The sequence below is a fragment of the Coloeus monedula genome, assembly GCF_965178545.1.
Source record: "Coloeus monedula genome assembly, chromosome: 6".
In the NCBI taxonomy this organism is placed as follows: Eukaryota; Metazoa; Chordata; class Aves; order Passeriformes; family Corvidae; genus Coloeus; species Coloeus monedula.
Window position 1 is genome coordinate 37,366,543 of NC_138786.1, and position 13,173 is coordinate 37,379,715.

General features: G+C 35.2%; 1 protein-coding gene across 3 annotated transcripts in view; it reads right to left on the reverse strand.

Annotated features, from left to right (window-relative positions):
• Positions 1-1,113: 1,113 nt before the first annotated feature.
• The window catches only part of STRN3 (striatin 3), a 62,181-nt gene continuing 50,121 nt past the window's right edge, over positions 1,114-13,173 (reverse strand). For all 3 annotated transcript variants that reach the window (XM_082283727.1, XM_082283728.1, XM_082283726.1), the window contains 8 exons: positions 11,288-11,463; positions 11,111-11,158; positions 9,260-9,381; positions 8,461-8,628; positions 8,069-8,209; positions 6,046-6,153; positions 3,684-3,770; positions 1,114-3,565 (listed from right to left, as the gene is read on the reverse strand). In XM_082283727.1, coding sequence (XP_082139853.1) covers positions 3,396-3,565; positions 3,684-3,770; positions 6,046-6,153; positions 8,069-8,209; positions 8,461-8,628; positions 9,260-9,381; positions 11,111-11,158; positions 11,288-11,463 — 1,020 coding nt within the window. In that variant the 3' untranslated portion in view covers positions 1,114-3,395. The remainder of the gene's footprint in view (positions 3,566-3,683; positions 3,771-6,045; positions 6,154-8,068; positions 8,210-8,460; positions 8,629-9,259; positions 9,382-11,110; positions 11,159-11,287; positions 11,464-13,173) is intronic.

The following is a 13,173-nucleotide window of genomic DNA, read 5'->3' on the forward strand; positions in this document are numbered from 1 at the left end:
TGCCTGGACAAAGTGTGCTATCAGTTTCAAAATAAACTAGCATACAATATGCAAAATGGCCTCTGATACCAATTTTCTCCTGGCAAATAAATTGTCCTTAGTATTTCTAAATTGGGGAAGGTTCTTAACCAAGGCTTGTTATACTCTTTTTCATGTGTATTTACTATTTATGTGGACTGCATACCACTATTTATGCTATAGTGGACTACAGTCACCACTGACCTGCTTAAAACAGCAGTTCCTACAACAAAAAGCAAGATGGAGACTAAGTCTGTTAACATCAATCACACCCTAAATGCTAAATGTATTATTAAACACATTCAGATATCTTTCCATTCAGGTTCTGAGCACTGGTCCTTTGGGTCTCACAAAAGAGAAGCAAGTAAGCACTTTCAAAAGTTGAGGTGTTTTTCTAAAAACCATTTCATTCAGCCTTATCATTTTCCCCATCACCAGTACTATAGCTCTTCTGTTCTAAAAAGCTCAAAACCAACAAATAAAGGTTTTAGCATGTTATACCCCACAGAAAATAAACTAAGACTCTATTAAAAATTTTTGGTAATATTCAATAAATGATTCCTCACAACAGCATTTGATCCACTATGCATTAGTGAACTAAGATGACCATTAGTATTTCAATTAAGGAAAATAAGCAAATATTTTTGGTTTTATCATTTCAATTTTAATACAATTTAAAAAAAAAGGTAAATGTTATGCACGGTAATGTTTATTAAACAATCACATTTTATTTAAGCATTAAAATGCAGCAGTCTGGAAAAGCTGCCAGAAACAATGTTTGGCTTCAGAAAAGGCGATTATGAAATTACTTCCAATAAAATTCAAATACTCTCTTGTCTGTTGATTAGATGAATGCTTTAGACTGGAAAGAACAAAAAGTGCAAATCAGCTGAATGTTACTTTCAAAAGTAAAGTCTTAGTGTCCTACAAGCAATTACTGAAAGGCCTCACCTCAATCTTCATGATAAAGGACAAAATCCTCCAATTCCTACACAATTATAATTTACTGTAACATTTCAAGCAATGCAACATTATTACTAAAACAAAATTAATTCCAAAATATAACTGCAGTATTCTGCCTACCATGAGCACCTCTTTCCTTTTTTTTTTTTTTTTTTTGTTTTTAAATTCTAATTTGCTTGACATGAGATGGCATGAAATACAATCTTACTGGAAAACTGGAAACTTACATGGAACAATGCAGTTAAACCACTTATAGGAACATGTTCTAGCTTTAGTTAACTTATACCTAAACATACTACTTTACATGAAAGTATTCATATTGTGGTATTCTGTTTCTGCTGATACACTTTGAGCAAAGTGACTCGTCACAGAATAGGTAAATGTTGACCTTCAGTTTAGTTTTTTGTGCGTCTTTATGGGAGGACTTGGGAAGAAATGGACAAAGGTAAGACGGATGGGCAAATTTCAGGCATTTAGAAATTTTACTTTTTTTTAAATTCAACATAACAATTCAGTGGCAGTTTGAAATAAAAACAGAGTACCTTTCTGGCTCCTAAATCACTTCAGAATCGCATCATATGCAAAGATAATGAAAAACGCTGTGATTATCATCTTATAAGGGCTGTAAGAATACACTAGCAATTTTCGATTTGTTCTTGTAAAAATCTTTTAAAACACTGTGGAAACATGTTCTTATATGTGGGTACTGCTGCTTGAAACTGAACAGTTGGTCAACATCCAGACAACTATTAACAATCTTGCAAAAGCAAAGCAGCTTATAAGCGTAATAAACAAATGGTCATTTTGCTAAAATTGAGACCTAATTTAGTAATTTGTAGAATGACTCTTTCAAACTGTGCAACACAAAATAATGTAGCCAACAGTAACATACAGGTACACCATTTAATATTTATTATATGCATTTTATATACATTATTTTTCAACAGCTGTACTTTTGCTATGTGGTACAATCTTAAAAATTTGCTGATTCATAGTTTGTAAAACAGAAACCTTACAAAACTCATCAAAACTCGCAAACTGATCAGAAAAGTTTTGTGGAAGACTAGAAAAAATACTTTTTTGTATTAATCATGCATTACACAAACAAAATTTTTAGTTACATCATAAACTGAAGCACATCTGAAAAATAAAATAAAAGCAGGGAATAACTAGTCAAAACACAGCAGATTTATGAATCTTGAATTAACTACTTTTGTATTCTATTTGAAATGCAAATAAAAATAATTTTCACTCCAAAGGTTTTGAAACAAGATTGGTTTTTTGGAATCAATTCCACTCCAGGTACTTAACCAGAGGAAAAAGAATTTCTTGGTTTGCAACTTTAGAATTATCAAATGTCCCATTTTCTCATCTATTTTAGACTGTTCAAAGAGTGCCATAACAGATATACAGGGCCCTTTAACACACTACATAAAAGGATATAAAGACCAACAAAAAGTGAAATAAATAACAATAGGCCATTAGCAAGATGGGTAATCCTTGATAAATAAACTCGTAAATACAGTAAGATGTACAAAATATCACATAGTGATAGGATGCCAAGATTAATTTTTTTTTAAGAGTTCATTCAGGGGTGTTAACCCCTCTGTGTTTCATTAGAACACATTTTACAGTCCTTTATTTATGAAGACAGTTATGCGATGATGATGAATTAGCATCCTTAAGCAAGGACTTAGCTGAGCTGTATTAGGCAAAAGAAGGGAAGATTGTGGTTACACGGCAGCGGGTCAGTGAGATCTCTGTGTTTTAGGGTTCTATAATGCAGAAAAACATTATCAATACAATCTTGAGCACTGTTGTGACAGGCTAAATATATAAAAAGACTTATAAAAACTAGAATTTTATCCAAACATTTTGTGCAACTAATGCTAAAATATTTTAAGTTAAATTTCCTTTTCTTTAAAGCAAAATAAAAGTTTAAAAGGGGAATCTGTGGCATTCAACTGATAAACAGAAGATTACTAAGAGATGAAAAGAAAGCTATTCTTGGAGCTCACTTCCCCCCACAAGAGCACCACATTCCTAACCCTAAGGCAGCACACAGAGTCCAAAATAAAAGTCTTTTGTAAGATCAGACTCCACGTTTGCTTAAAGACACCTAAAGAACAGACATACGCTCAGTTCATATCCAGTCAAGGCTACAAATACTGGTTTTCTTTTTTGTATTTGTCCCCACCCCCCCAAATACAGTAATTACAGTTAAATGAATGAGCCTGACATTGTTCAGGATGTGGTGACTTTTCACCAACTTATACCTGCCCCAATTAAGAGCCTTCACCCAGGCAGATCAGATGTAGTGTCTTATTGGTAACCTTACAATTGATGGCAGTGACGCATTCCCTCTTTTTTGTCCAAACAGACCTGCTGTTATGATGCAGGTTTGTTCTGCTATGTCACACAAATACTTTGGCAAGGGCATCAGCTCCTGCACTGGCAATATATGCTTTTGAAGGATGAAATGCTACATCATAAATTGATTCATCCAGCTTTTTCCTATGAGCTGTTATTTCTTGCACACAGGTCTTGCTGTCCAAATTCCACAACCTAATGGAACAATCATGGCCTGTTTAGGAAAGAAATAAAGGAAAAAGACAAAAGATAAGGTTATATTTGTCAGAAATTCAGTTCATCGTAAATGCAAAATTTATACAGAACATACAGAATATGAAAAAAACCCTTACTTCCAGACATTAAATAGATTCCATTAGGATCTACAGCTAGACTTGTGACAGCATCCAAGTGAGCAACCATAGAATGGATCATTTTACCTAAAAGAAAAATAAACAGTAAATTTCCTGTGAAGTATTGCTTATTTGAAAAAAACCAACCCATCCCTATTAAATGCAATATAAGATAACACGCTTATTTAGATTCCAGTAATATTTGAATGGTCCTTTTCCATTAGAAATTACAAAGTTTCAACTGCAGACTCTTATATAAACATAAGGGTAAACGACATACGACTCTCAAAAAAGTATTGTCATTGTAAGCAATCTTTTTATCCACTTGGCATCTTTATTGGCAGCAACAACAATGAAGACCTAAAATGACTGGGTGAGAACCTCAATTTTTAGTCCCTGAAATGTCCTAATAACTGCCCCAGTAGGAGAGAGTGTTGATGAAGCTTTATGAAACAAGACTTACTTAGCCATATCAATGGTCCATCTATCTCTGTCACTTCTAGGAGAGAAAAATAAGGCAACTATAGGCGATACTTGCCCAAAATACTCTCCAGCTTCTAACAATTAACTGTTTGATTATGCCACAAACCAGAAGGGTTAACTCTGCATTCGACTACTCTTAATGCATTTCTTTTCGCTGACCTCTGTTCCCAGACACTTAATAACATCTTTTAGCACCTCATTATGCTTTTTGGAAGGTGTTCTGGAATGTTTAACTGCACAGAAGAACCACCACCTCCTTTCTGTTTTGAGCCTATCACCTATTGGGGATTAGCAACTGAACCTCAGTTCATACGTTGAAAAAGAGAGCAAATAAATCCCTGTAAGACCATGACCAACATGAAGTATATCAGCTTTGTTCAGTTGTTCGTCTTCCTGAAGAATCTCAGTCTATTTAGTTTCTAAGATTCTTCCTGAAGAAGCTCAAAGCTACTGAAGATCTTCAGTCACCTTTTTAACCATTGTCTGAAACATATTAATTTGGCTATATCCCTTTTGAGACAAGGAAGACTTCATACAAAGTATTCATACAAAGGTATTAAAAATGTTCCCTTTTGCTTTCGATTCCTTTCCCCCCTTCTAATATGCATTTTGCTACTGTGACTGCTAAGCAACAAACCAGTATTTTTATCCAATCTCTTATTATAACTCCAAAGTTCTACTTTGAATAAGAACAGTCAGCCCAGTGATTATTATTTTTTATTACAATGTTTATTTTTCCTTACATGTATCATCTCACATTTATCCACACGGAATTTAATTTGCCTGCTTTTATGTCTATTAAGATCTCCAGTTCTTCCTTGTCAGCCTTCATGTTTAATAACCTAAATTAATGAATGTCAGTTAACTGCCAATATACTGTTCTCTGTTCAGATGGCTCATTACGTTGAACTACTGCTGATCTCTCCAGACCCACCGATATTTTATTCCACAAAAAGACCATTTACTTCTACCCTCTGTTTCCTGTCTTTGACCCAATTATTTTTTCATGCAGATTTTTTCCTTATTCTTTGTTTCTTGAAGTAATAAATATTAATTTCAGCAACATCAACACAATGCATTTAATGACCACAATTCAAATACATATGTTCATGGCAGGTGCAAAGAGGAAAAAACGTCCAGCTTTTTGCTTTCAAAAACAAAAACCCCAGGAACACCATCCCCTACTGGTCCCAAATCAAACACACTTTAAATGGGGGTTTTGCATGTGCTTACTTTAAGTGAGCCTGATTTTTTTTTTTTCTTCCAACTTTGATAGGATAACATGTAGGAAGTGACAAGTAATTTCACAAACCGGAAGTTTAATTTTGCTCTTACAATTATTCCAACATTTTTGTCATGACAGACAGTGCAGTTTTTCCCTACAGCCTTCTTTACCCTCGTTTTTCCAGATCCTTTTCTGTTTTATAAACTTAATCAACAACTTAAGTATAACACAGGATTTCATTACCACAATGAATTCCGGGTTATTTCTTGCCCTAACAGGTACTAAGCCATCTTTTTTACTACTTTCAACCATCAGTTGAAAAACGTAACTGACACATGCTTAGAGTTAAAAGCATGGAAATGATGAAAAAAGGAACAAAGCAAACGTACTCTACAATTAAAGACCATTTTCTTGTCCCTCACAACTCTCTCTGCCTGTTTTGAGAGTGTTTTCTGACTTTTGAAGTCGCAATTGCAACAGATACCACTATTTCACAAAGAAGGTACTGAAAAGGTTTAATCTTAGAAATACCAGAAGTTCTGTTTTGTGTAAGACTACATGACTAGTAAGTTTTCTACAAATGGATTCCCCCCATCTCATCCAGATTTCTTTAAACATATTCATATACACAAATTAGGTTCTCTTTATCCTTACCCGTTTTGTTGTCAAAAAATTTGATGTGTCTATCTTCGTGTGCTGTGATAGTTACAGGAAGTGTGGGATGACTTACTACCTTGTTAATATGATTATTTGATTGTACACCTGAAAATAAAACAAAAGAATATTCATTTGCCTTAAAGAAAATGTTAAAGTTAAAATGACAGTATTTTAGCATTACACTTTACCATATAAACTAATATTAGGTAAACAACATTTTAGGACCAATGGATCTCCTAAGAAATAAAGCTTCTTGCTTTACAGGATGGGGCAAAGTGAGGCAGACTCTAGCCAAAGTACTGTAAGGTTAAAGCTTACAAGTAGTTTACACCCATGAAAGACTCTTGAGAGATAAAACCGAGCAAGTACGGCAGGGCAGCACTAGCCAAGTAGAAACAAACTGTAGCATGTGTAATATATGTTCAGCACATAGCTCTTACTCCTCCACATCAAAAAATATTTAGCTGGCGGGGAGAAAAAAAGACAGTCACAGAATGGTTTGGGTTGGAACAGACACCTTCTACTAGATCAGAGAATCCAAATAACCGAAGTCAACCTAACCTCTTAGATTCTATCAGATATATGTGTCTTCAATTTCAACTTAAACAATGAATGGTTTAAAATCTCTTTAGTAGTCTACAGGATACCCTTTAAAAAAAAAACTTTCTCATCTTGGTATCCCAATTGCTGTGCCTAATTTTTCTTGATTCCATTTAGAAGTTTCTCTTCAGACTAGAAAAGGTATTTCTCCAAATTGTGATGTTCCTTCTCACTTCAATGTCAGGCTTCGCATGAGGTATCTGTAAGATAGCTTTTACACAGTTTTGCAACCTGTGGTGAAGTCTGTAAGTTCAATTATTAAGTAAACTAGACTAATTAGAGGGGAGAAGCAAATTCTCCCGTTGCACTATTCTTTTAGATCACGTTTTATAGAAAGGAGTAAGCAGGAACTGGAGGCTTTCCATATGAAATACTTTAGGAGGTTCACGAAAAGTCTCATCTATCTAGAGTTTCATCAGACACATGCAATTAATTCTTAATGAGCTACCTCTCTGTAACACTTTATTTGCAGCAACAAGATTTCTAAAGAGTTCCACAAGAAACTGTGCTTAATCCCAACATGCGCAGAATTCTACCCTAAACTAAATATTCTGTTTAATACACCTATTATTCACCTACTTGTCTTAATATCCTCCATGTCAAGGCTATATGATGAAAAATGTCGTTTAATGAACAAATCAGACAATTGAATCTTAAAAAATCTTAGAGAACAGTAACTGTCACTTTCACTATCTCTAACTACTTTCAAATCCTGTTAATAGTCATAAAATGGCTTGGGTGGAAGGGATCTTAAATATCATCTAGTTCCAATCTCCCCTGCAACAGGGCAACATCCACTAAACCAGACTGTTTAAAGCCACATTCAACCTGGCCTAGAACACTTCCCAGAGACAGAGCATCCACAATTTCTCTGAGCAACCTCTGCCAGGGCCTCACCACTCTCACAGTAAAGAACTTGTTCCTAATAACTAATCTAAACCTACTCTCTTTCAGTTTGAAGCCATTCCCCCTTGTCTTGTCACCATATGCCCTTGTATCAACAAGTTCCTCTCCAAGTTTCTTGTAGGCTCCTTTAGGTACTGGAAGATCACGATAATGTCTCCCAAGAACCTTCCCCAGACTGAACAACCCCAACCCTTTCAGCCTGTCTTCACAGGAGAGGTGTTCCAGCTCTGGAATCACCCTCATGGCCTTGCTCTGGACTCAGTCCAACAGCTGGGACCCCAGAGATGGACGCAGCAGTCCAGGGAGGGTCTCACAAGACCAGAATAGAGGGGCTGAAACACCTTTCCACAGTGTTTGTTCCAAGCATCTTTAAGCATCTAACCATCTTTCAAACTGAATGATGCAGAAGAAGAGTAAAATTTTTTTTATTTACTACACCATACAATGAGGTACCATATAATACAACAGGTACCTCATCCAAGATGGCTATTTATTATGGAAGAGCTCTACTTACCAGATTCTACTTGTGATGAAAACATTACCACTGACTGGGATGTTTCTAAATCATAGATGACTGTGCTGCCAGTGTTAAAAGATGCCACCATATGAGCAGGGTCACAACCTATGAAGTCGACTGATGTGGGTATTCCATGCTCTAGAAAGAGCGAAAAATATCTTTAGAAAGATCAAAACACTTTAAAAATTCCTGACAGTTTAAACATTTAAGCTCATACTTCAAAGAAGAAATTTGCACCTTTCTTTAAAGAAATGCTACAGCACCATGATTATTTTATTACAAGTTCCTCCTTTAGCTCTGTTACCTAGTTTGGATAAATGGAGATAATGAGCCTGGATGCATCATCAGCTGCCTCATAACAGATTTTCAACACCATTGCAAAAAGTTACCTTTCTCTCCGTTGTAAGTGCAAATACAGGGAATTTTTTCCGGTGGGTTCCATAACCTAATAGTGCCATCTGCTGAACAAGAGAGTAAGTGATTCTTTACACCACTGTAAGCAAGACCCCAGACTGCATCTGTGTGAGCAATTAATGTGCCAGCTAGAACGTTTGGCTCTGGAAAAAAAAGTTCAGAAATGAAACCTTTTTAGTGAAGAAACATTAAGTATTTCTTGTACCTCAACAAAAATTAAATTCCACATACAACAGTTGTATGTCGCCCCTGCCACTCCTGCCTAAGCAACAGCTAGAATATTACACAAGTCATTTTGCACAACCACTGTCATCCTTCTCAAAAAAACCAACCAACCAGGAAAACAAACAAACAAAAACTCAAACAAAAAAAACCCTACAAAACCAAACCAGCCAACAAAAAAAACCCACAAACAACTGAAACAACACTTATCTTAGTTTTCTGGTAAATTTCCGTCAGAAGAAATAAATAACCATTAAGAAGTTGTAATTCTGGTTCAAAATTTTTTGCTTCTCAAAAATATGATTAATTTTTTCTTTACTGCATAAATCTCAAGAATTCCTAAGTCTCCCCTATTACAGTTCTACACAAAGTACATCACCAGTGCAAGTGGGAATAAATAACTAATATTTGCCACACATAAGTAGTTGAAAACACACAGTGTAGCTGACAAATGGCAGTAATATTTCAAAAAAGCTCTAATAAACATATTAACATCAAGTGGAAAAATAATGTTCAAGACAATAAGTTGTTTATCTTTTAAAAGGTACTTACCATAGGTATCATATGGATCCACATTAGGGCTAGGCATGTTCCACCACTGGATGGTTGCATCAATACCACCACTGAAACACTGTTCTCCATTGGAACTAATTGCCAATGACAATACAGGTCCACTATTCAGAGACAGAGAAAAAAGCTGATTGGTAATTGCCTATGGGAGAGAAGTGAAAATCTGGCTATCTGCTTTCAAAAAAACATCTGGATTGGCTTAAGCAGTTACAAACCTCTTCATAGAAACAATTCTATTAAAACATTTTTTAAGTCTCAACAAGTGATATCAACATCTATTAAAATAATGATAAGTAATTAACTAAAACTATGCAAATTGAAGCAATTCAAAGAACACCACCTGATTTCTCAGTGTACCTACACTACAAATGCTGAGTTTCTACAGCGTGCCTATGCCAATCTAATAGCTAGCTGTGCAGAAAGAGGTGGCTGTAGCCCCCCTCCTCCCTGGCAACGATCTTCTCATCCTACTTTAAGGAACAGATAATAACCTATGCTCCAGGAAACTGGTTCAGAAAAACAAACCTAGAAATTGTACCTTTTGGCCAAATTTAGACTCCTACTGGCTTAACTTCTTCAACCTGCTTGCTGTGATACCACACAAGCACAGGTTGTAGCCCAGGGAGAAAGAGGTATACTACTTTGGACACACTACTACCACAAGTTTAACTGTACTGTAAAACCACATCCCTAAACTAGGTGTCTGGGTCATTTGACAGCCATGCTCATGATAAAAATGAGTGCAGATAAACAAACTAGAATTACATATTTGAAGATGTTGAAAAGGAAGACTACTGGCTGAATCCACCTATATATTTGGTAAAGCGAAGAATGAAGATGGGCAGAAAGGCAATGTTGCTCAATAATTGCCTGAGGGGAAAAATAGTAAAATTACTTTGCTATATCACACTAGAAGTCATAGGGTGGGGATTAGCTCTGTTATCAGAACTTTCCCAAACCTTACTTTGAATATTCACTAACAAATACACAAGTAACAGCTTAAATTTAGACAGAGATGATCTGGAGAATTCAATTGGTCAGTGACCCCCTGTATTACTTACAAGAACTTATATTTCAACATGAGGACAAACTGGTAACCCAATCCTGGGGAAGAGTGTTTTATGCTTTAGCTAGTAAGTGCAGAAGTAAGACATCATGTTCTATCATGTGGCGTAAGGGAAGGGGAAGCATGTGTAATTCCCTAATACAAACTATGAATTCATTTTCTCTTTTGTTGTTTTTGAGACCAGCACAAGAAGTGCCATCCACTTCCATGCTTATCAAGGAACTCTCTTGAAGCTTACCTGCTAACTGGGTTGGAGAGTGGATCTTTACTTATATAAGCAAAGTACTACTCTGGCTATCAACTGTGTGTTTTTATCTTGCCCTCTTATTGAAAGAAAGCAGAATTCAAAATTAGGAAGTGAAACTCAGGCAGTAATAAAGCAGTTTACACAAGCTGAAAAATCACTAAGACTCAGACCTGTATCTGAAGATAGTAGCCATGACTAGCCTCTACCTTACTCATCTTTTCCACATATTACATATAAAATCCACAGTCCGAGACACATCTTAGGTGATTACATTATCATCATCTATAATCTCTCCTTTCCACTGCAGCTAAACAAATTTGCCACTTTCTTCTTCTTGTGTTATCATTGACTCTGCAATTCATGACAGGGGCTTGCTTGGTATTAAGCTACTTTACAAAGTATAATGGGCCTTGTCTAAACAATGTAAAAATAGTATCATTTGTGGCTTTTACACTGAAGTTTTTTATGAATACATGAGATAACAACAATATATTTATCAGCCATGAATAATGTCACTTACATGTGGGCCCTAAATGTGTAGATGGGTTCTACATCTAAAGAGGCACTCCTGAAAGAGAAAGAAGAGTTATTACACTACATGAAATCTTTACTGAAAAACTCTGAAAACATAAGAGTTTAATCAATTTCAAAGGCATGTAAAACACCAGTGATGTTTTATAAAAACCCATATACTTGCTTTTTGGCAGGAACCGTTTTCTGCAAATTCCAAAGTTTTAGAGTATGGTCCTCAGAGGCTGTAACCAGCACAGGCTCTACAGGATGAAAAGCTAATGCTCGCACTCCATCAAAATGACTGCGTAGCGTATACTTAGGGTTCCATGTCTTTCGGAAGGCATCTTTATTAGCTGGCAACTTGAAAGAAGAAAAGCAAAGGTGTAATTTTATCTTGGATTTTAAAATACATCTTTTATATATATATCCCCCCATTTTTTTTGGAAAACAGCCTATGCTTGACTCAGCTAATATATATTCAATCTTAAGTTTGCATTTATCTACTGATTTGTGTATATATATATATATATATATATCTATCTATAACCCCATCTGGCCAGCTAGGCAGTCTGCAACAGTTTCCTTTGACCCAGGCTGGAACGATATATAATGTTAAATACACAGAAGACTTGATTTTCAAAACTGATTTTAATCCTTTCGTGCAATGACACTAATTCTTCTTCCTTGAAGAAAGAGAAATGTGTCATTGCATATCATGTTGTCTGTACCCCAGGAAGAGATTATAGCTATCAAAAGCTCATTCATCACCTTAACACAATAAAAATCAACTTGAGGTGCTTAGTGAGTGATCTTCCTCAGATGAGTAACTTGACTGAGATTGAAAAGAAACATACATAATTCTTGAATACTTCCACAGGTTAAGGTATGTACACAGAAATAGCTAACTGAAATTTCAATACACATTTGTCATGATTTTAAACATAACATTACACAAATATTTTTTAAGTCTTTAATGAATTTTAAATATATTTGTGAGACAATAACCTAGCTGCTTTGTGAAGCAATATATGTGAATTATACATTTACATACTGGGAACATCCAATTCATACTCTTAACCTATAGACTGTTAGGCTAAAATACAATAATTACAGCTGCTTAGTATTAATTATAGGTAACTCAGAAGAGTTAACATAAAACTTCAAGCCCTTCTAGATTGCAAGAGACTAATTTACATCTTTTAATACAATTTATATTTATGTAGCAAGCAGACCCTTAGAAGACTACATCCCATCCTAAGCCTCCATCATAAAGAGGCAACATGTCCAGGTACTTCTCTCTTTTTATAAAGGCAGTTTAGAAAACTGGCTTGAATTAGATGAACAAAATAAGCAAACTAAGAATGAATGGCAACTAATTGCATCCTTCTCCTTACAAATTATCTATTCAGCATGTAATTGTCAAAGTATGTTTTTCGACTGTAGGCCACAATATCTTGACATCTCAAGCTAATTTCAGCAACACTAATAAGAAATTAAATCTCCCGTAGCTAATAAAATCTTACTACCTTATATCTGTCAGGACTGAAAATAATCAGATAGTAGTGTAACAAGTACTGTAGTAAGTATTCCTGGACCAAATCTATAACCTGGATTGAATCATCACTACTCACTCAAACCAAATTCAATTCTATCCAACAAAACAAACAGGCTCAGTTAATAAAATTTACTGTTCTGAGTTACAGATGGGCAGATATTTGCTTTTCCATTATATTACTGTAAATTTCAGTCCTAAGTGCAAACTTTACCTAATTCTGATCAAGTCACAGAAACTTGTTATACCAGACATGTAACCTGAATTTTTAGGGTTTTTTTAATACCAACCAAGAAATACATATAAGAACAAAGCATTTTGTTTACAATCTTCCTACTTCAGAGTGCACTGAATACTGCAATACTTTTACCGAGATTTAAGTTAATTAGCACTACACTGCATATTATACACAAGCTTTTTAAAAAGAATAATCTTCTGTTTCAGGAAGCAGAGCAGAGTGGAATTCTGGAGTTCTGCATTAAACATAACAGATCTTGGATCAAACTGTTGATTTATTT